We start from the raw sequence: 20,233 nt of genomic DNA on the forward strand, positions 1-20,233 counted from the left end.
GTGGGGGTGTGTCTCAAGGAGAAGGTTTCCTGACACACCAGGTTGTTCTGCAGAAAAGCGTACCACGCTAAAAGAGGATGTAGGATCAAGAGAAAAAAAAGGAAAAAAAACAAACAGTCTCTTGGACACTTACTAAATAAAACCCCGCTGGCTGGGGAAATTCCTGCCCTCATCTGGCTGGAGACGAAGAGGTTGCAACACAGACTTGTCCCGTTCCTCCCTGCAGGCACCGCTCCTTTCTCATCTGAACCCTTCAAATGAGGAGAGCGTCCAAATTTGGAAGCCTTCCTCCGTCTCCCGCGCACAGAAATCAGCTCGAAAAGCAACATTTCACACATTTTATTGAGCAGGGGGCCCCTGGGGCACTCTCCCCGGCAGCACAACGCCAGGAGGGTTCCAGGCCTTACCCACCGGGGGAAATCCTGACACGCATCAGTCATTTTAAGACCTCTTATGCTCTTTACATCAATTTAGCAACTTTTTGTTCCGTAAGTTTAGCAAACTCCTCCCCGCCTTTCACAGCGCACACGCAGCAGAGCGCGCAGAGTTACGTCCCCACACATCAGGGAGAAAACAGCCATCTTTATATTAATTCCACCTTTTAAAGAAATTAAGTTACTTGCAATAAAATTTAATCTCAGAAGAAACAAAACCTACCTGAAATCCAAGCAAGGTTCCACAGCATACACTAAAATACAACACAACTCTGTACACAAAGTGACACACTCTCCCCCCAGCTCGCTCACGGCGGGAGGAAGAACTAGCGCTCAGCAGGAGAACAGCGTTTAGCCAGGTAACAACGCTTTAAGAAGCGTTAATTTCAACATCAAATTATTTTAGGCGATTTAAACAAACCTCAACTTGCAATAATCAAGCCGCCTCAGTTGTTATACATAAAATTGTACACAAGGAAGCGCGGGGTTTGGCAGTATTTCGTCGCAAACAGCTTGCCGTCCGGCGTGGGGTCGGAGAAGGCGATTTCGTGGGCGCCGAGGTAGCAGCCGTACATGAAGGTGCTCCTGAAAGAGAGAGCAGAGCTGTCGGGGGGGTGCAGCGGTGTCCCTTCCAGCCCCCCTCAGCAGGGAGCTGTTATTTCTTCTGTCATAGAATCGTTACAGTCGGAAGGGACCCTTCAGATCAAGTCCAACCATCATCCCAACGCTGCCAAGGCCACCACTACCCCACGTCCCTCAGCACCACGTCTGCCCGGCTTTTCAGTCCCTCCAGGGATGGCGACTCCACCACTGCCCTGGGCAGCCTCTTCCAATGCTTCACAACCCTTTCCAGGAGGAAATTGTTCCCAATATCCATCCTAAACCTCCCCTGGCGCAACTTGAGGCCGTTTCCTCTTGTCGAGGAAGAGCCCGACCCCCCCTGGCTACCCCCTCCTTTCAGGGAGGTTTTTTTGCTTTGCTTTCAAACCAGAGAACCGCTGTGAGATGCCAGTTTGCCCTCTCAGATTCTGGTGTAATCAGGAACCAGGAGGCATTTTAAAATTAGGAAGAAGGGTAACCTAAGACCAAATACGGGCAGAAGTCCCCCAAATACAGTTTTACGTGGAAATGTAGAAGTTTCAGTTAAATATGTTGGAGCAGTTCCTGAGTGAGGTCTACCACGGCAGTGCCCGGACTCTCCTGGGCACCCACAGGTCACCCAGGTCCAGCTGGCTCGCACGGCCTGCGGGTCTGGAAGGTGGCACAGAGGTAGCACATCTACTGGCACATCAAACGCTAACCACAGGAGGAACCGGAGACCAAACACCAGCTGAGAAATTTTCAGGATACTGAGCTTCAGATACAATGATTATAAAATATATAAAAATATATACGTATAGAATCACAGAATGGTTTGGGCTGGAAGGGACCTTTAAAGGCCATCTAGTCCCAACCCCCTGCCATGAGCAGGGACATCTTCAACTAGACCAGGCTGCTGCAAACCCCGGCCAACCTGGCCTTGAACCCCTCCAGGGATGGGGCAGCCACAGCTTCTCTGGGCAACCTGGGCCAGGGGCTCACCCCCCTCACACCAAAGAATTTCTTCCCAATATCTCATCCAAATCTCCCCTCTTTTAGTTTAAAGCTATCACCCCTTGTACGTGCTACTACAGGTTCATGAACTACCAAGTTCCCGCTCAAGGCGGTCCATATCACAGGCAAGGGGAAGTTTTTAACTCTTCCGTCCAGCTGGGTTTGAACTTTTCAAGCTCGGAATTTCCTACCCAGCCAAACTCAAGTGTTTGGGCCCATCAACTTCTCCATTAAAAAAAAAAAAAAAAAAACACACCAACAAAAACCACCAGTATTTTTTCCCAAGCAGCACAGTTTCTCTTGGAAAATCCAGTCTGTGTAGCTCTGTGTTCCGGTTATACCCAGCAGTTAACAGCCTGGCCCACACTTGTGTCAGATTTTAAATGAAAGCATTACTTAAATATTAGATATACACAGAGTATCTGTCCACTTGATATCCTTCCACTATAAAGTGGGGATTTCAGACTTGCCTAAGGACGCAAATTTTTCCCTTTCCGTGAGTTCCTTCTAACCACTTTTGGCTGCAATCATCGTTTTTTTCCCCCGCAAGGACAAACCCAAGGTGGGATACCAGCTCCCCACGGCCCTCCCGCCGTTCCCTACCTGACCGCGTCCACCATGCGACGGGCGATGCCCTTCCCGCGCCTCGGCCCGAACACCCAGATCCTGCTGATGCCGCAGATAGCGGGTTCTGGCTCCGTGGAGCAGCGCCAAGCCCGCTGGTGCTGCAGCACGTCCTGGTCCTGCTCGGGCGACAGTGTGGCTCCTGGCTCTGACAGCACCCGGAAAGCCTGCGTGGATGAGAATCACAGAATCAGACCAGCAGGGGTTGGAAGGACCTCTGGAGATCATCCCGTCCAACCCCTGGCCAGAGCAGGGTCACCCAGAGCAGGTGGCACAGGAACGCGTCCAGGCGGGGTTGGAATGTCTCCAGAGACGGAGACTCCCCCACCTCTCTGGGCAGCCTGTGCCAGGGCTCTGCCACCCTCACAGCAAAGAAGTTCCTCCTTGTGTTGAGATGGAACTTCCCATGGTCGCGTTTGTGCCCATTACCCCTTGTCCTGTCCCCGGGCACCACTGAGAAGAGCCTGGCCCCATCCTCCTGACACCCCCCCTTTCAGTATTTACAAGTGTTGATAAGGTCCCCCCTCAGCCGTCTTTTTTCCAGACTGAAAAGACCCAAATCCCTCAGCCTTTCCTCATCAGAGAGATGTTCCAGTCCCCTCAGCATCTCGGTAGCCCTTTGCTGTCCCCTCCCCAGCAGTTCCCTGTCCTTCTGGACCCGGGGAGCCCAGAACTGGCCCCAGTGCTCCAGCTGTGGCCTCCCCAGGGCAGAGCAGAGGGGGAGGATGACCTCCCTCCACCTGCTGGCCACACTCTTCTTGATGCCTCCCAGGATGCCATCGGCCTTCTTGGCCACGAGGGCACATTGCTGACCCATGGGCATTCTGTTGTCCACCAGGACTCCCAGGTCTCTCTCTACAAAGCTGCTGACACAAACAGCCCCAGTGATTAGCCTGCAATTTCACCCCCTCCCCATACAATTAACAGCACGTACCTGCTTGATTGATTCAGCCACTAAGCACCCAACAATCATTTTCTCGTTGGACACAAACAAGTATATTTTGGTCTTGGCTGGGCAGCTCAACGAAACTTGCTTAAACCCCAATTCATTATCTACGATCTCCCGCACGTCTTCTGCCTAAGAGAACAAAAGCAGAGAGAGGTGTGTTAGGAACTAACAGACATGTTCTTTGGTGTGAAAGCTGTCAGAAAGGGGACTTGTTCCCTCAAATCATCCTGTGCTTACACAGATCAGGCTCTAACTACGTACAGACACTAAAGAACAGGATCTCGCTCGTGTCTTCATCCCCCTAAACCTCTCACAGAGCGCAGCTGCCCCTCACCCCAGTTCTCGGGATGGAAAGGATCAGGTTGTGTTGGTCAGGTAAGAAAAAGCTTCAGCGCAGGGAGCAGGGGTGGGATGTGTCAGGGTGGGTGTCCACAGCCACCCAGATGGCTGCCACAACCCCACTTGGCTCTCCTGTTCGCTGGCAAGCGATGTACAATCACACGCTGAGGTAGTGCCGGGGGCTGAGCCAGCAGAAAGCTAATCTACGTTATAAACCCCAAAATAAACAAACATGTACCTTCTTGACGGCATATTTTGGGTCATTTGGAAGAATCAATACAATTTTCCCATCCCAGAACTCTGCCACGACCCGTTCTTTCTTCCAACCCTGCCACAGAGAGGAAAAAAAACCCCAAACAAACAAGTTAGCGGTCGAGCGAGAGAGAGGAAGTGATTCAGCGGAGATTCTGGCAGAAGCAGCTGTAATCTGAACCACTCCAGCTTTCAGGAATAAAGTCACATTCATCAAACTGATGAAGGCAGACGGTTGCTGGAAATGCTTAACTTACACGTTAACCTCCCCTCTGGATGACAAAACGGCCTGCAGCTGCCTCGACGGCGTACCTGGATATCCCACCCCACCTTCCCCCATCTCCTCCAGCCTTACCACGTATCTGAGTGCCTCCAGGAACCTCTCGTGGTGCTGGATGTGCTGGGCCTCATCCTCCGGGCTTGCAGCCGTGTAGATCATGCCGCACGACTTGCAAACTACAGCGCCAAAATGCTTCTGACCAGCATCCTAGCGAGAAACAAAGCCAGTTAGGTGCTCTGAAGCTGTTCAAAACCACGTTCAGTTTAAGGAATGATTAAGGAATCACGTTCAGATTAAGGACTGATTAAGGAATCAAAGACTCAAGTATTTGTTTTCGCTTGAATTTGTGAAGAGGAGGACAAGCTTTTGCTCATTTGCAGAATATTCAGAGCTACACCGCATCAAGTTATCCAACGGACACAATGAATGCATCATTCGGAACAAACCTCGAAACAGATAAGCAACATCCTCACCGAGGAAATAAAGTAGAAGAGCACCACAAATAACCAAAGGAAAATTCTGTATAGTCTTTTCATCAGTTACCTAAAAATAACCTCATTTTTGTCTCTGTCAGTACACACGGAGGGGGAGAGGAGGAACCAAATGCCAGTTGTGCAAGCAAATGGCAAATCGATCTTTAAATAAAGCCTAATTTGTTAAGGACTCATTTTATTTTGCTGCTCTGGCCGCTTTCCCTGCCCCATGTCCCAGCTCGGGCTTCCCCTTGTGTCACAGCACCCAGCGTCTGTCCCTCGTGGGGCTCGTGGCCACCAGCCAGCCCTGTCGGGGGCAGCGATGGCTGCTGAGCCCACGCTGCTGCCTTCCTCTCCGCACAGGCGCTCACCCGCGTTTCTCCCTTCCGCAGGGACCGGCTTTCAAAACACTCAAAAATTTGTGTCTGTGAGGTCTCAAATTTGACAGAAATCATCCAAACGACCCAAAAGGTGCTAAAAAGGGCAGATCAGCAGACGAGAATGATCACATAAGCGCCGCTCCCTCAGGAAACGGGCTTGAAAACATCTGTATGTCACCAAGTGAGAACAAATGGTTTATTAAAAAATTACTCATCACTGAGGGCGTATTTTTCTGGAAACCCATACACGTGATGGCTCCGCCAGCCTCAGCAACACCGTCTGGCCTCCTCCCGCTCCAAAATCAGCGCTCCACGCTGCAGGGCAACAGCGGACGTGCAGCTACCGAAGAGGCACCGTTAGCGGAGCGAGCTGCGTCAGGGCTCAGCTCTCGGTCGCACATTCCTCGGTCCCACAGTCCTGCTCCAGCGCTGCCCTGGCTGACGTTTGCCACTGCGGTTGCAGTGCTGTGGCTGACGCCGCTCACACAGCGGGCCAGGAAGCCGTGGGAAAGGAAGAGGATCCAGCCAAATTCCCTCCTATAGCATCCATACAGCCTTGGCCCAGTTCCCCCTTTGGGTTTTTTTTTTTTTAGTATTCTGTTCCGTAAGTCTCTTAATGTAATAAAGCGTTAGTCCCAGGGAAACCATAACAATGTATTTCCCAGCTACTACCCTGTCCTCGTCCAGTGCTAACCATGTTAATCACCGCTCTGTTACGTGGTTGGTTTGAGGCTTACACGTAAGGAAATCTACTTATCGGTTAGCTTCAAGACGTATTTCTTGTTTCCTCACCACCGAGCCACCCCGAGGACCCACCGTGCCCCACGGGGAACCTTACAATGATCATCTGATCCCTGGAGCGCTTGCTGAGCTCTTTCGCCTTCTTGCTTTTCTGCGAGGTGTGAGGTGTTTTTGCAGGTGGGTTGGACCCGAACGGAGAATTCAATTCATCCAGCACAGCCTGTGTCCTGAAAATTATTTCAGAGAGATGAAAATTAGTCCCTGCAGACGAAAGTTAACATTACTTGTCAGGTACCAGGGCAGGGTAGTGACTGAGCATCTCCAGGATCCGTGCCAGACCTCTGGGCAGTGAGATACGAGGCAAGGACAAGGGTCCTTCCTGGCCGGACTCAGCAGTACCATCATCTGAAATCACCTTACAATGCTTCAAGCTTTCCCCGTTCTGTGAGGAAAGCTGGCTTTAGAGTGCACACACATCAGCACCACTCTCATAGAACCACAGAGTGGTTTGGGTGGGAAGGGACCTTAAAGGCCACCCAGTGCCACCCCCTGCCCTGGGCAGGGACACCTCCCACCAGACCAGGTTGCTCCAAGCCCCGGCCAACCTGGCCTTGAACCCCTCCAGGGATGGGGCAGCCACAGCTTCTCTGGGCAACCTGGGCCAGGGGCTCACCCCCCTCACACCAAAGAATTTCTTCCCAATATCTCATCTCAATCTCCCCTCTTTCAGTTTGAAGCCATTCCCCCTCCTCCTATCACTACATGCCCTTGTAAAAAAAAAAAAAAAAAAAAAAATCCCTCTACCCTTAAGGGGAAAAAAAGTAAGAAAATCAAAAATTGAACTCCAATAACCTACAAAGCATTTCATCTAGGATTTGATCAAGGTGTACAAGAACTTGTGACAAGTTTTTGCCCAAGAATCACCATAGCTTGGTCTCAAGCCCACATTCCATCTATACCTGGGGTCCCAAGACCACGTCTCTACTCCATTGCTGCTCCACCGCCACCACGCCAAGACCCCTTTAGATGAGGGGATCGGCAGCATTTCAGGAAAAACCATCATCTAGCAGGGACAGCTTCCCAAAGAGGGAAGCAGACCGAAGCAAGGCCAAGAGGAATTTTTCATATTCAGACCCAGATACGGAGGCCTTACATGAATTTTTAAGGTCACGACGTGAGCTTCAGCGACAGGGAAGCACCTTGTTGGGGGCGTTAATAACAACACAGTTTTTCTAACCTACCTTTAGACTTCTGTATGTAAGGTGGCATTTCTTAAGCAATCTTAAAAGCAGGAATTTGTTAACTGTTGTGCAGCAACCCTTAACATGGAATTAATTTAGAGATACACCAAACAATTTTATAGATTTGGATACTAAGGAGAATTTCCAAAGCAGAGACTTCATGTAGGAAAAGCTTGTGCTCATCAGCTTCCCAGGAGACAACTGCAAATCCAAGACTGATTTTCAGTTAATCACAAACACCAGGATTTCCACATATTCCAGGGTTCCACTTGCACCACGGAAGATATTTGTAAAGCCACAAGGGGAAGCAAAGCAAATATTGCAATCGGATCTCTCTTTCAACACTTCCGTGGCAGAGGACGACAGTAGCGCGACAAGCCTTGGAAGGTTTATTTTGGCTCTTTTTGGAGCAACTTTAAGTGGTTTGGTTTTGGGGTTTTTTTTATGTTCACAATAAACTCAGCTTAGAATGCCTTTATTGTTAACAAAATGCACCAAGAAGTTGATTCAATATGGGAAAGGGATTAGTAGCTCTGGTTCTTGCGTGGGAAAACAAGCCTCTTTTTCCAGTAGACATCTATGAGTATGGCAGCAAATTAATTGAAGAAATAAGCTAATCAGGAGCACAGACGTCAGGTAGCACGATTACACCTTATGAGTCAAAAGTCCCAGTGCCTGCAAGTAATTTATCAAGAACCAAAAAGCAAAATTCATATGCCTGTGCTTCATCTCCATCACACTAAACATCGCCCAGCAGGTTCATGAGAGACCCACTCAGGTGAGCACGGGACAGTGTAAGAAAAGCAGGTGCTTCTGTTAACCCCTTTTCACCCATTTTTATTACAACTTCTGTTGCGTCTTCGGCACCTAGATCAAAACTTGTGAGCATGCTGCTACCTAGTGCTGCCGTACTGAAATTTCTTAAATTTTAGGTTAAAAAAACCACCCAGTGCACTACAAGATACTCTTGCCCAGTGCAGTTACTGATCTTTGCACTTCAGGTGATCTGTGTATAGCGCACAGCCGCTTCTCGGAGTGCTAACAGTGAAGATGTTGGTCAAGGTTGGCCACAGCACTGAAATATTTACAAATGCATATCACAGGAAGAGTTAGCGTGGAAAAGCAATGAACCTGATGGCAGGAGACAGAGGTTTGACAGTAAATTTAAAGAACAGGGGTATTCCACCAGGACAAGGCAGGTAAACAAGCTTTCTGAGATCTTTAGCTCCGTACAACTTTAATAAGCTGGGGCCTTCCCCAAAAGTGAGTTATTTCAATAGTTTAGAAACAAATACTGTAGGCTTTGATGGTAAAGGAGGTACAGTATGACAGAGACACAGAAGCTGCCAGCTCCTGCAAGAGCCCCAGACAGGCCCGAGAAGAGCGACCGACCTGCCCCCTCGGCGTTATTTGACGAGGGACCCGCACTTTAACTGGCCCACAGAGTCCAATTTTCACGCACCCCAGCTGACGTACACAAGCTCAGCTCAAAAAGGTTGCTTACGACACAGAATTGCTCCAAACACGTCAAGAATGCCCATGCGGAGGCATCGCTGCCGTACCGATTGATGCGGTGGGTGGACTGAACTCATGAGCACGCGTTATGTTTGCCATCTATGGCACAAATTAAAAGATTTATATATAGAAATATACAGAAAGCCAGGCCGTTGATTAGATTCTAGCGAGGGACAGCAATGCCTCCTGCTCACTGTACGGCCGCTGAGGCTATACCGTGGCAAACTGAGTAAAGACAATTCGTTTTGACAACTGTGGTACCAACTCGAGCTCGTAATTAGCGCTGGCGAGGGGCTCTGGCTGATGAGAGGCCGGTACAGAAAGACTGAAAGATGCTGCTCGTTACGGACACTCCAGATGTGGAGAGACAGAACACACAGAAGTAGCATACATAAACAAGAACCCTTCCACAGGGGTAACACCAGCCAGGCCATGCCATTCTTGGTAATGAACAGATCATGACACAACCCCCTTTGTTCTAATGATTTTATCATTAGCAAAAGCTAAGAGAAAACTATTATTTCCTTTCTAGTTAAAAAAAAAATAATAATAAACTCAATAATATGTACAAATTCACAAGTAAAATGTACTACAGGCAGTGTATTTCCTTGTTCACAGCCTAGTATCCCCCTAAACCAACTCAGCTTACGTCTTTCATCTTCCCTCTAAAAGAAAATAAAGCCAACCCAATAAACACTCCAGGCTTCCAATTCTCACAGGGATTGGGAGAAAGCTAAGCTACTGTTTTTAGAACTAGTATCTTTTTTTTTTTTTTTTTTAAAAATAATGATTAACCTACCTTTTCTTGCTGCTGGGGGGTGCAGTGAATATGGGGTAGACAACAGCATTTGAAGGAGATGCTGGAAAAGAGGAGCGAAGTTATTGCGGTTTAGAATCCTTTGTAGCTGCAGAACACATTGATACAGGGAAACGGAAATTCAAATACAAAGGAGACTTCAAAATGACCCACAACGGTGAAACTGAGTTCTAGAGACAGGAGTTTATAAGAGTATTGGGCAGCTGTTGGTGCTGCAGGACATAAAAGTTATGTTCGTGAGTGGTATCCAGCCATAATTACCTCTAATCCGCTTCAGTGACATTGATCGGGCTACCTGGTACCTTCCCCTCTCACATTGGAATTATAAAGCAGGAATTTCTGCTGCAGTAGTTTAGTGTTTCCTTGGCTATCGATTAAAAATGTTAATCAAGAAGAGGTTTCTCCATTTTTCCATTATTTTGGCTTCTTCATCCTAGAGAAGCTGGGAAACGACGGGCTCAGCTCTAGGTTTCAGCACACAAGCTGCAAGTTTCAGGTTAATTTAGCAAAGACTTGGGTAAATAAAACCAAGGAAATTATTAGTTAGGAATATATTTTCCCTCAAGTGTAAAAAGTTTAGGTAGTGGACTGCTTTCTGCTCTTGTATTGTGACCGCATTCACAAATAGAGACTTCAGGAATGACAGAAACGTAATACATAAGCAGAAAAATGGCCTTAACAGACTGCAGAAAACATACCATGAAGATGAACCAGTTGTTTCTAGGAAACAGGCCACAATAAAAAAGTCTCCTGTTAATATCAATAGTGGAAAAGATTGTGAGGAGTCATGAAGACGACACTAATAAGCAATAAAAAGCCTATGGCTTCCTAGAAACGCAGGATCTTAGTGGGCCAGGACACTTCTTGGGAAAGGCCCCAGCACGCAAATAATGTAATTCCTAAATAATCTTTGGGAATGTGATGGCAACAGCTTTTGAAACAGGTGGAAAACACAGTAAGAGGAGTGTTTCATGCAAAACCGGAGATAGCAGAGAGAAAAGCGGCTGGCAGCACGGAGCACGCCACTCCTCAGAACAAGAGGAGGCAGCAGGGAGAAACGGTGACCTTCAATAAAACAAACTTCACTACGTTCCAAAAGCGGATAAATAAGTTCCCAAGTGAAGCAAGACTAAAGGAGGGGGGGGAAAGGCTCAGGAGTGCTGGCAATTTCTTCAAGACACACATTAAGACCAGATGTGCCAGAAAGAAGTGGAGTAAGAGACAAACACGGCTAAATCATGATTTTTTTCACTCCCTGGCAACGCAAGGAATTGCAACGGGAATAGAAATCAGGGAAAAGCTGAGCAGAAATGCCAAATTGTTAAATGAGCTCTACCTGGAAAGGCCACAGGACTAGGGAAGCATCCTGTAAGGGGAAAACCCAGAAGTTTCAGCTACCAAAAGAGAAGAAAACACTAAAACCAGATGAGAAATGAGAACAAACCATTCGGTGCCTTTTTATTTCAGTCATCAATAAAAGAATTAGTTGTGATGAGATCATTGGCGCAATTAAGACACAGAGGAGATATGAACTTCCACAGCGGGGGAAGGAGGTGAAGAGAACTCTCAGACAAATCAGACCTTTTCAGACCAGCAAGGATGGAATTAACCCAGGGCTGCTGGGGCTGGAATAGCAAATGCTGCCTATTTTTAAAAGGGAAAAAATGGAGAAACCAGGAAACAAGGATAAAATAACACGACCTCAACTTCTGCAAACATATTGGCACATGTTAGCGTATACTTGGAAGGTGAGACAGCAGGTAGAGGAGAACACTGTAGTTTGCCTCAATAAAATAATATTTAACCAACACATCTACTTTTTATTATCACTTGTTATTCCCAAGAGGAAAAATAATAAGTGTCTTAAAATTAATATATAACTTCTGAAAATTCCCTTGCATTACTAGAGAAACATGGTCTCTGTAAAGCAACCATAAGAAAAGGGGCAAAGTTGACCGGGGGGGGGAAGTACCATATTCAAATAATTATTGTTCAAATGTATGTGTTCCCTGCGTGTGAAAAGTATGAATTACTCCCTTCCTGCTAATTAGTGCTGGTAAGGCTCGCATGGAGGTTTGTTTGGGAGTATCACACCAGGAAAGACACGTCTCAGCCTGGAGAAAATAAATAAACTAAAAAGTCAGATGCCTAAAAAAAAAAAAAATAATCAAGATTTAAAAAGGAGAGATGAAAGAATCAGGATAACGGTCCGGGGAGAAAAGAACGGGGAAAAACCTAATAATAGGATTCAAATACAGCAATTTCCCAAATCTTTCCGGGAATCGGCCATGTAAAGCAAAGAGGAAAGACAGGTTAGACATGAGGATAAAAACCAGTTTACATACTGCTTAATGCTAAACCAGATTCATCAGAGAGACAGCAGTCTCCATCATTACTGTCCAGCAAATTTAAACACTAAATTATAGGAGAAGAGGGGAATTCAGCAGAGTTGATCCTGCTGGGCAAAAGCCGGCAGTTTGAGATTTTTAAAGCCTCCTCCGCCTCATTTTCCTGCAGCAGCAAAAGTCATGGACCAAGATACGGAGAATCCAACTTACCTCGCTTATTCCCCTTTGGCGGAGATTGGCTTGAAGGCACAATGCAATCATCTGACTCACAGCTTTTAGAAGAACCGATTTCATCAACATCCTATAAATTAAGACAATTTTATTTAGGGCAACAAGAAAACTCTTCAGTTAAGTTCTCAGAGAGCAGCTACAGAATCACATACAGCTCAAGTGACCGTTACGACGAGCATTAATTGACATTATGAAGTGTATTTTCCAATAACGGAACGCGGTTTAGCAGACAACCCATCTCACAGGTCTTAAAATGACATCTGATCGCTGAATTTGAAAATGTCGCTGAAAATGTTGCCCCCCAGAACTGAGGAAAAAGTCGTTTCCTGCAGGTTACTCACAGCCTTGAGGGGCAATAGCGACGTTTCTCATCTTTGACTACTGTCAGACCCAATTCAGCTTATGACAGTGATCATGGATTTTCATTCCCTACACCCTAACACCTACTTACGCCCCTGCTTTTGTTTTACTGCAGGATTTGTTGGGTTTGTTTTTTTTTTTTATTTTATTTTTAAGTAAATCTTAACTGTAGAGGTTCATATCATTTCTTTACCTCAGCATTTCTGGGATTCTGCTTCATTCTCTCTCTCCAGCTATGCATCTTCGCAGCTTTTGGAAGCCTCTCACAAACGTTCAATACAAATGAGTTTGCCAAACTGTTTTTTTGCCTTGAACTCTGCTTGTTTTGTATATGACAGTGTTTTATTTCCCATCAGGAACCCGAGACAGTTATCAGGTAAAGGACCGGCTGCAGCTGAATCTGAGACCAGATCAAGGCCAAACTTGGCCTGTGTTCAGTAACGAAGTCGCTAAGTTCCCTTTTCAAACGCTCTGTGCTTCTGGTTAACCTCCAACACAACAAACTGCCATCCCAGCGGAATCAAATGCTTTCAAGTTTAGGTTTGGTTTTTTTTTTTTACTGCACGTACAAGATGAGATTGCACAAGCTAACAGTTGTGTTTTATTAACGCTGCGTTGTAAAAACATATTGACAATCAAGCCAGGAATGCGAGTGTGATACTAAACCAGTGCAGGTGAACAAAAGAGGCAATAAATTGCCCTTTATTGAATCAACGCAGGAATATAAAACACATTAGCCCTATAAAAACAGCTTCTCATCTTGTTCACTGCTTCCTTTCAATGCCCGGTATAAAATACAGTAATATTCCAGTGCCATTTCCTACATTTCCAACGCCAGAACGCACCAGCAAAATATGACATTAAGTGCAATGAAATAGTTTGCAAACCTGTTCCAGATTTGTATTTTATTGCTGCACTCGCTCCATTGCCACCTTTACCTTTCACACCTAAGCACCGCCTCGGAAAGCAAAATCCACATCCCAAGCTAAACAATTCTCCGGCAAATCGTAAAATGAAAAGCGAGGTCTGGCCAGCATTAACTGGTTGGCAATAAGCAAGACTCGCTGCAAAGCTTAACCGTTCCAGCACTGATAAACATTATTTACACAAGAAATTAATGTATGGTTAAAAAAACCATGCAAAACAACACTTTTCTATCACCAGGGGTGTAGTCACTGCTAAGGTAGCAACAGATGAAAATTGTTTATAGCTCTTGAGTGATATACAAAAAGGTTAAAGTTCTTCAAATGCAGACCAGCTCAGAAAATTAATTGTTGGATTGTTAAAGCCTGAAAAACAGGGGCTTATTCTCACTTCCTTGGAGAAGGGGGCTGCGGAACTACCACACGTCCTTCCTGCTGAGAAAATAATCGCTAAAAAGATAATCCCCAAGCAGAGCAAAGCCCGTGAGCGCTGCTGGAATTCCAGCACAGGCTGCGCCACCAACCAACATCTTGTGACCCACGAGAAGCCTCTAAATAAAGACACTCTACAAACAATTTTGCTTTCTCTGCCCAATTATTTCACTGGCTGAGAAGCGCGTGGCTGGGGAAAACTAAAATTGGCTTCAGAGAGCACAGAAGAGAACTCCTGCGAAGAACCTACTTCCTTCAGCTTTGAGCAGGTAACGTTCGACCTCCCACAAAGCTCAGCGAGGTCAGATCTGGCATTTGTTATATTTATTAAAACAAGAAGAAAAAAAAAATGCTTAAAAACCTCTTTTTCAGTTTTGTCCTTTATGGGGGGGGAGGGGGATAAAAAAAATAAATATATATTGTCTTTTGCCAAAACTTCACGCAGAAAGCTTTTCTTTCAGCCACCATAAATGCAGTATTTCACTTCAACAGAGAGCTAGCGACAGACAGGGATGCCGACACGACCTTCCTGGAGGTTTCCCCCAGTTTCACGCCTTCATAAGGCAGGACTAAATCCGTGAAAGTCTTCCTAGGCAAAATCCACTAATATATCTAAATAAACACCCGATGTCTGAATAACCGGAGCATGTGTTACTTCCAGCTTGCTCAGCACGCTGGGTGTGTGTCACCTGAACGCCTCCGTGGCCCTCGTGACGCTTCTACTCACCACATTCTCTGTATCGCTGTCTCCTGCAGACCAGGAAGCCCCAAACGGACTAGGGTTGCTCCCGCTTTTCTGTGGAGATCTTTTTCCTTCATGTGCCGAATCTCTCTCTTGATTTCCACAGCTCTTAGAGTCCTCCTTGTTTGCATTTTCCTTCTTCTGAGGCACAGAAATCCTTCTCAATACCCCGCCCGCCTCAAGAATTTTGTTTCTGTCTGCTGAATTAGACTTTGCAGTGGTCGGTGGTGCGGGCTGACTGTTTTCTTGCGGAGATTTGGGGTCACCCTGCAGGGACTTAGTGTCTACAACTGGTTTTTTAGAGTGCGATTTCTTCCTGGCAGAAAAGAACGCTGCTCCCAGCTGGAGTTTCAGGGCTGGTTTAACTGTCATGCTCAGGACTCTGAAGGGCGAATCCATCTTCTTTTTAATCAGGCAATTCACATTCTCTTTCTCCACACTGGGTTTTCCCGGTGGAACCTCTCCCTTGGCCTTCTTAAGCGTTTTGGGGAGAGTTTTGCCATGCTTGGAGCTGGTCGCGTGCTTGCTTGGCTTTGAGCTCGCGTTCCTGCTCGAGTTCACGTTCATCTTCTCAGTCCTGCTGGCAGCTGGGAGATTTTCATCCCTGCTCCTCTCCCTCAAAGAGCGGTTCTCGTTCAGTTGTTTCCTCTCAAGAGGAGTAAGGTATCGTTTTTCCTTGCTGTAAAAAGACACCACGGGCACAAGGGGCTTGTAGGAGGCAGCAGTTTTTGGGGAGAATTGCCCCAACGGCTCCCTCTGTGCGGCTGCGGGAACACTGGTGGCCTGGAGGGGTGAAATATCCAACCTCCTCGACAGCACCGGCTTCTGATTTTCATCCTCATTTTCTCTCATCTCATCACTAGAGCTCGATGACCATTTTATTTGAGAAGCAAACCAGTTATTTCTTGATTTCTTGAGCGGAGACCGACCTTCAGCAAAGCCCGGCATCTTTTTTTTCACAGGAGTCTCAAAGGCTAAGGATGAACTGTAAAAATAATTACGGAGAAAAACATCACATGTACTATTGAAAGGTTTTCAATTCTTGTTTTACTTAATAACACTTAATTTTCACTCAGCCTAGTTGCTTATACTGGTATATGCCCTGGAATAAATACAAATACCAAAATACAATATACAAATATCAAAAGGCCTAAGACTGTCTGGCCATTCTTCACATATTTCTTTTTTTAAATAGCAAACCTAGTTTCCTGCCTGAACTTGTTAAAGCACCTGGGAGCAACATTCTACTTTCTGGAACGCTGCTGCCAGGATCAGCATTATTTGTGATTAAGGAGAAAAAAAAATAACATCTGGTTTATTTCAGACCAACTCTGTAGACACAGATTTGTGCCTCTGAAAAAGCTTGTGCATCCCCCACCCCCGTGTGTAAGACGCATAAAACTGGGGGGGAATCTTATAATATTTTACACCAGTTTCCAAAAGGCTTACACCAAAATCTGGCTCTGGCGGCTATTTCAGAATCTCAAACCTCATCAGTAAACCACTAACAGCCTCTGAACCTATTGCCCAAAAAGAGATACACATTTTCACGAAGGACAAATTCAGCCATTCCTGGTTGTAACATATTTGGCGCAGAGGGCAGCGAGGCGTTTCCTCAGCGAGTATTTACACCCTATCTCAGGAATTTGTCCTTCTAAATCAGAAATCAAACTTCCCTCTTGGTCTCCCCCCGAAATATTTTTGTGGGGGAAGTACAGGACAAGCATGAGAAAAGTTTGTTCAGCTGGTAGTTACAAAAGAATGAGAAATAATGTATTCTTTTGCATTTAAAGCTCAGCCATGAGCTTTGTTCATAGCCATTGGCTTCTCCTCCCCTGGATTTAGAGGGAAAAAAAAAAAAATCTATAATTTTTTACGCATGCATAACACAGGAACTATTTTTCTATTAACACTAGAAGACTATTCAGATGATTTGTGCAGACCTCAGTATTTCCGCACTGTATATCAAAGCCTTTCCAAATGGGAAAGACACACAGAGAAGTGCAAATATCGGGGGGTTTATTTCTCAGGTTTCTAAACAATCAGGTTTTAGGTTTCTGCTGGTTTTGTGACTTACTCAGGGCAAGGTCTGTGCGTGACTGTCATGTACAGCGATACACACTTGACAGAGGTGACTGCTCAAACAAGACACCGTACTTTTATTAAAAAAAAAAAGGTGCAAATTAATGCAACCCACTAATGTGGGCCTGCAAAGTGTCAGCTCAGTGTAATGGCTTTCTCTCATTTCTAATTCTGGGCTCTGCTATGGACTGAAGATCATTTTTGTGTTCATTTTCTCTAAATATTAGATGAAATCCCTCAAGATGCTCAGTACAATACACAATGTTGTAAGTCACTAAATAATAAACACAGGTTGATGCCAACCGTGTGTCAGAAAGATCTTAATATTTTTTCCACTTTACATTAAGAGCTCTCAAGGATTTTAAACATCTGGTTTATTCTGTACGCAGCAATTATGGTGGTTTTATTAGAAAAAAAATACAAAAAGTTAACGTACCCATCGGTATCCGTAGAACTGCAGCTCCTTTTCTGCGGCGTAACAGCTGCCATGTCTTCATCAGAGCGCCTACAAGAACGCATTTTTTAGTATCTTGAAACAGATTTGCAGTAAAAAAAAAACCCCAAAACTAAACAAAAAAAGAATTAGTAAAGAAGGAAGAGAAGGTGGGGAACTGGGAAGAAAACACTGAGTGGCAGCAGTTCATGCATGACAGGGACTAGAACACCACAGGGCTGTGTTTCAGTCGAGCATAAGCCATAAACCAAGTGCACGCAGAAAGGATCTTCCAGGTCAAGTCCAATTCTGTCATCACGGACAAACGCATCCTAAAGTCCCTTTTCTAAAATGGAGTCAGATAATTCAGAAACGTGTTTTACTTTCTGTCTGTCACATTCCCTCGCAAAGCTCATTCCAGACCTCACTAACATAGTTCCTAGAAACCTTCTTGCTCCTGCCTGTGTTCACGGTCAGTTTAGTCCCGTGAGGATTTCATGGTGACATTTACCTTCCAGACAAGACAGCTCTCTGCCCAACAGACTTTTAGAGTTTCTCTCCCAGCTCCCTCCTTACCAAATACCACAAACCACACGTTTTTAGCCTTCATTAACACAGTAGCCATTTAAACCACTTTAATACTCAACGCTGTTTGTGTCATCTCTACCAGTTTGCGACAACTATCGCACAATATTCATTTTCTGTTACGTGGCATTTCAAAACTGAAACCTGAGAATAAACAAATACCCTGTGTCCAAGAAGACTACCAATAAATATTCATAAACTGCTCAAAAGGATAATTTATTCAATAATCTGCCAGTAGGGGGAAGTTCCTCCTAACCCGCCCGCGTTAACACAGTGCAGTTTTGGGGGAAGCGGTGACTGGTGACAGCCCAGACATGACAAGCTGCTGTCAAGCCCAGGAACACCAAGGACATGGCAGAGGATGGAGCCAGGAGCTGCAGCAGGAATTGAACAACCTCAGGACAGAGCAGCGCTGGCAGGGGGGAACTTCAAGAAGGGCAGGCAATACCTTGGAAGCACAGGGCAAAAACAACAGCCTGCAGGGACCTGGGAAATAAGATATCAGGTGCAGATAAGAGGGAGAAGGTAGGACAAGGACATACTGTTGGCAGGAGAGCACAGGTGCGTGTGTGTGTAGAGCAATCCTTATTGCTTCCACCATTAACCCATTGATCCCACAGCCAGCTCTCTGCAGAGGGGCTCTACACCTGCCCGGCTTCCCAAAATGTTCTTAGTCCAGTTCCCAGCCAGCTCCTCATCCCAGAAGCCCGGCATCTCAGTATTCATAGAATCACAGAACGGTTTGGGTTGGAAGGGACCTTAAAGCTCACCCAGTGGCACCCCCTGCCCTGGGCAGGGACACCTCCCACCAGCCCAGGTTGCTCCAAGCCCCGGCCAACCTGGCCTTGAACCCCTCCAGGGATGGGGCAGCCACAGCTGCTCTGGGCAACCTGGGCCAGGGGCTCACCCCCCTCACACCAAAGGATTTCTTCCCAATATCTCATCCCAATCTCCCCTCTTCCAGTGTAAAACCCTTCCCCCTCGTCCCATGGCTCCCCTCCCTGCTCCAGAGTCCCTCCCCAGCTTTCCTGGAGCCCCTTGAGGGACTGGCAGGGGCTGGAAGGTCTCCGCGGAGCCTTCTCTTCTCCAGGCTGAACCCCCCCAGCTCTCTCAGCCTGTCCTCCCAGCAGAGGGGCTCCAGCCCTCCCAGCATCTCCGGGGCCTCCTCTGGCCCCGCTCCAACAGCTCCGTGTCTCTCCTGTGCCGAGGCCCCAGCGCTGGAGGCAGCACTGCAGGGGGGTCTCCCCCGAGCGCAGCAGAGGGGCAGAATCCCCCCCTCGCCCTGCTGCCCACGCTGCTGGGGATGCAGCCCAGGCTGCGGGGGGCTCCGTCAGACCTTCACCCCAGCACCCCACCGGCAGCCTGCACTCCACGAGAACACCCTTATCGCAGCACCCCACACCCCTCCCACCCCACAGAAACCCCTTCCCCACACCTGACCCCCGCTGCTCCTCTTGTCACTCCCACCCCACCTGCACCGGTCCGTGGGGCCTGGAGCACCTCAGCACCACACGAAAGCCCCAACCCGGGGCCTCGCAGCCCTCACACCCCCTCAAACACCCCGCCAGGCCTCGGGCCCAGCGAACCCCCCACACCCCTCAGACCTCACAGGCGCCTCAGAACCGCACCAGGCCCTGACACCCATCGCTCCCCCTTCCCAGACCGTACCCGCCGACACAACACGAGACCCGCCCCAGCCACCCCCCGAGCTCACATCCCCATAGCCCCATCCCAACTGCACTCCCTCACCTCAGCGCCGCCGCCATCGCTCCCGCGCCTTCCAACCCGCGCGCCTTCTTCCCGCCTGCCCGCCCTCCCTTTTCCCATTGGCCGAATGCCCCATCATTCACCTTTACTACGTTGCCATTGGCCTGACTGCGGTGCGCCGCTCTGCACCCGCCCTACCCCGTTTTGCAGCCAATCAGAGAGCAGAGCTCGCCACAGACACAGGCCCAGAGGGACTCCAACTCCCAGAGTGCCTCTCGAGCGCTGGGCCGCCTGCGCACTGCTGGGAAAGCACGGGGCATCATGGGAGTTGTAGTCCGTGAATGATGCAGCGGGGGCCTGGGTGTTCAAGGGTGGTGAACTTCGGGATATGAACGGAGGGTGAACTGAGAGGCGTTTGGAAAGGGTGAGGGGGCGGCGAGGGGGTGCCCAGCACTTGCTTTTGCTTTTAAATGGGCCACCAGAGCCCTGCTCTGAAAAGCATCATCCTCCATAAACAGACATTGACAGGCTGAGAGTGTTGTGGTTGTTCAGCCTGGAGAAGAGAAGACCTTATAGCCGCTTCCAGTACCTGAAGCGGGCCTACGAGAAAGCTGGGGAGGGGCTGTTTGCAAGGGCATGTAGCAATAGAACGAGGGGCAATGGTTTTACACTAGAGCAGGGCAGGTTTAGATCAGACATTAGGAAGAAGTTCTTTCCACCGAGGGTGGTGAGACACTGGCCCAGGTTGCCCA

General features: G+C 47.5%; 1 protein-coding gene across 2 annotated transcripts; it reads right to left on the reverse strand.

Moving 5' to 3' along the window:
• Positions 1-325: 325 nt before the first annotated feature.
• Positions 326-19,666, reverse strand: ESCO2 (establishment of sister chromatid cohesion N-acetyltransferase 2). Of its 2 annotated transcripts, none has more exons than XM_074582200.1 (11): positions 19,625-19,666; positions 17,193-17,261; positions 14,660-15,659; positions 12,197-12,287; positions 9,621-9,681; positions 6,163-6,292; positions 4,547-4,678; positions 4,178-4,267; positions 3,586-3,729; positions 2,631-2,818; positions 326-1,019 (listed from the first exon to the last, which is right to left on the reverse strand). In XM_074582200.1, exons 2-11 carry the CDS (start codon positions 17,243-17,245, stop codon positions 881-883), a joined length of 2,028 nt encoding a protein of 675 aa, XP_074438301.1. In that variant the 5' UTR covers positions 17,246-17,261; positions 19,625-19,666; the 3' UTR covers positions 326-880. The 2 variants fall into 2 exon arrangements, with proteins under 2 accessions (XP_074438301.1, XP_074438298.1); XM_074582197.1 differs by lacking the exon at positions 19,625-19,666 and adding an exon at positions 19,524-19,578.
• Positions 19,667-20,233: the final 567 nt, after the last annotated feature.

This window comes from Larus michahellis, chromosome 3 (genome assembly GCF_964199755.1).
Source record: "Larus michahellis chromosome 3, bLarMic1.1, whole genome shotgun sequence".
NCBI classification, from domain to species: domain Eukaryota; kingdom Metazoa; phylum Chordata; class Aves; order Charadriiformes; family Laridae; genus Larus; species Larus michahellis.

Bases quoted from the DNA above. Each gene is read 5' to 3' on its own strand.
- ESCO2 (XM_074582197.1), bottom strand. The intron at 2,819-3,585 runs GTACGTGCTGTT...TCATCCACGCAG, and splicing joins TGGCTGAATCAATCAAGCAG to GCTTTCCGGGTGCTGTCAGA. The intron at 1,020-2,630 runs GTAGGGAACGGC...TCTCTCTTTCAG, and splicing joins CGCATGGTGGACGCGGTCAG to GAGCACCTTCATGTACGGCT.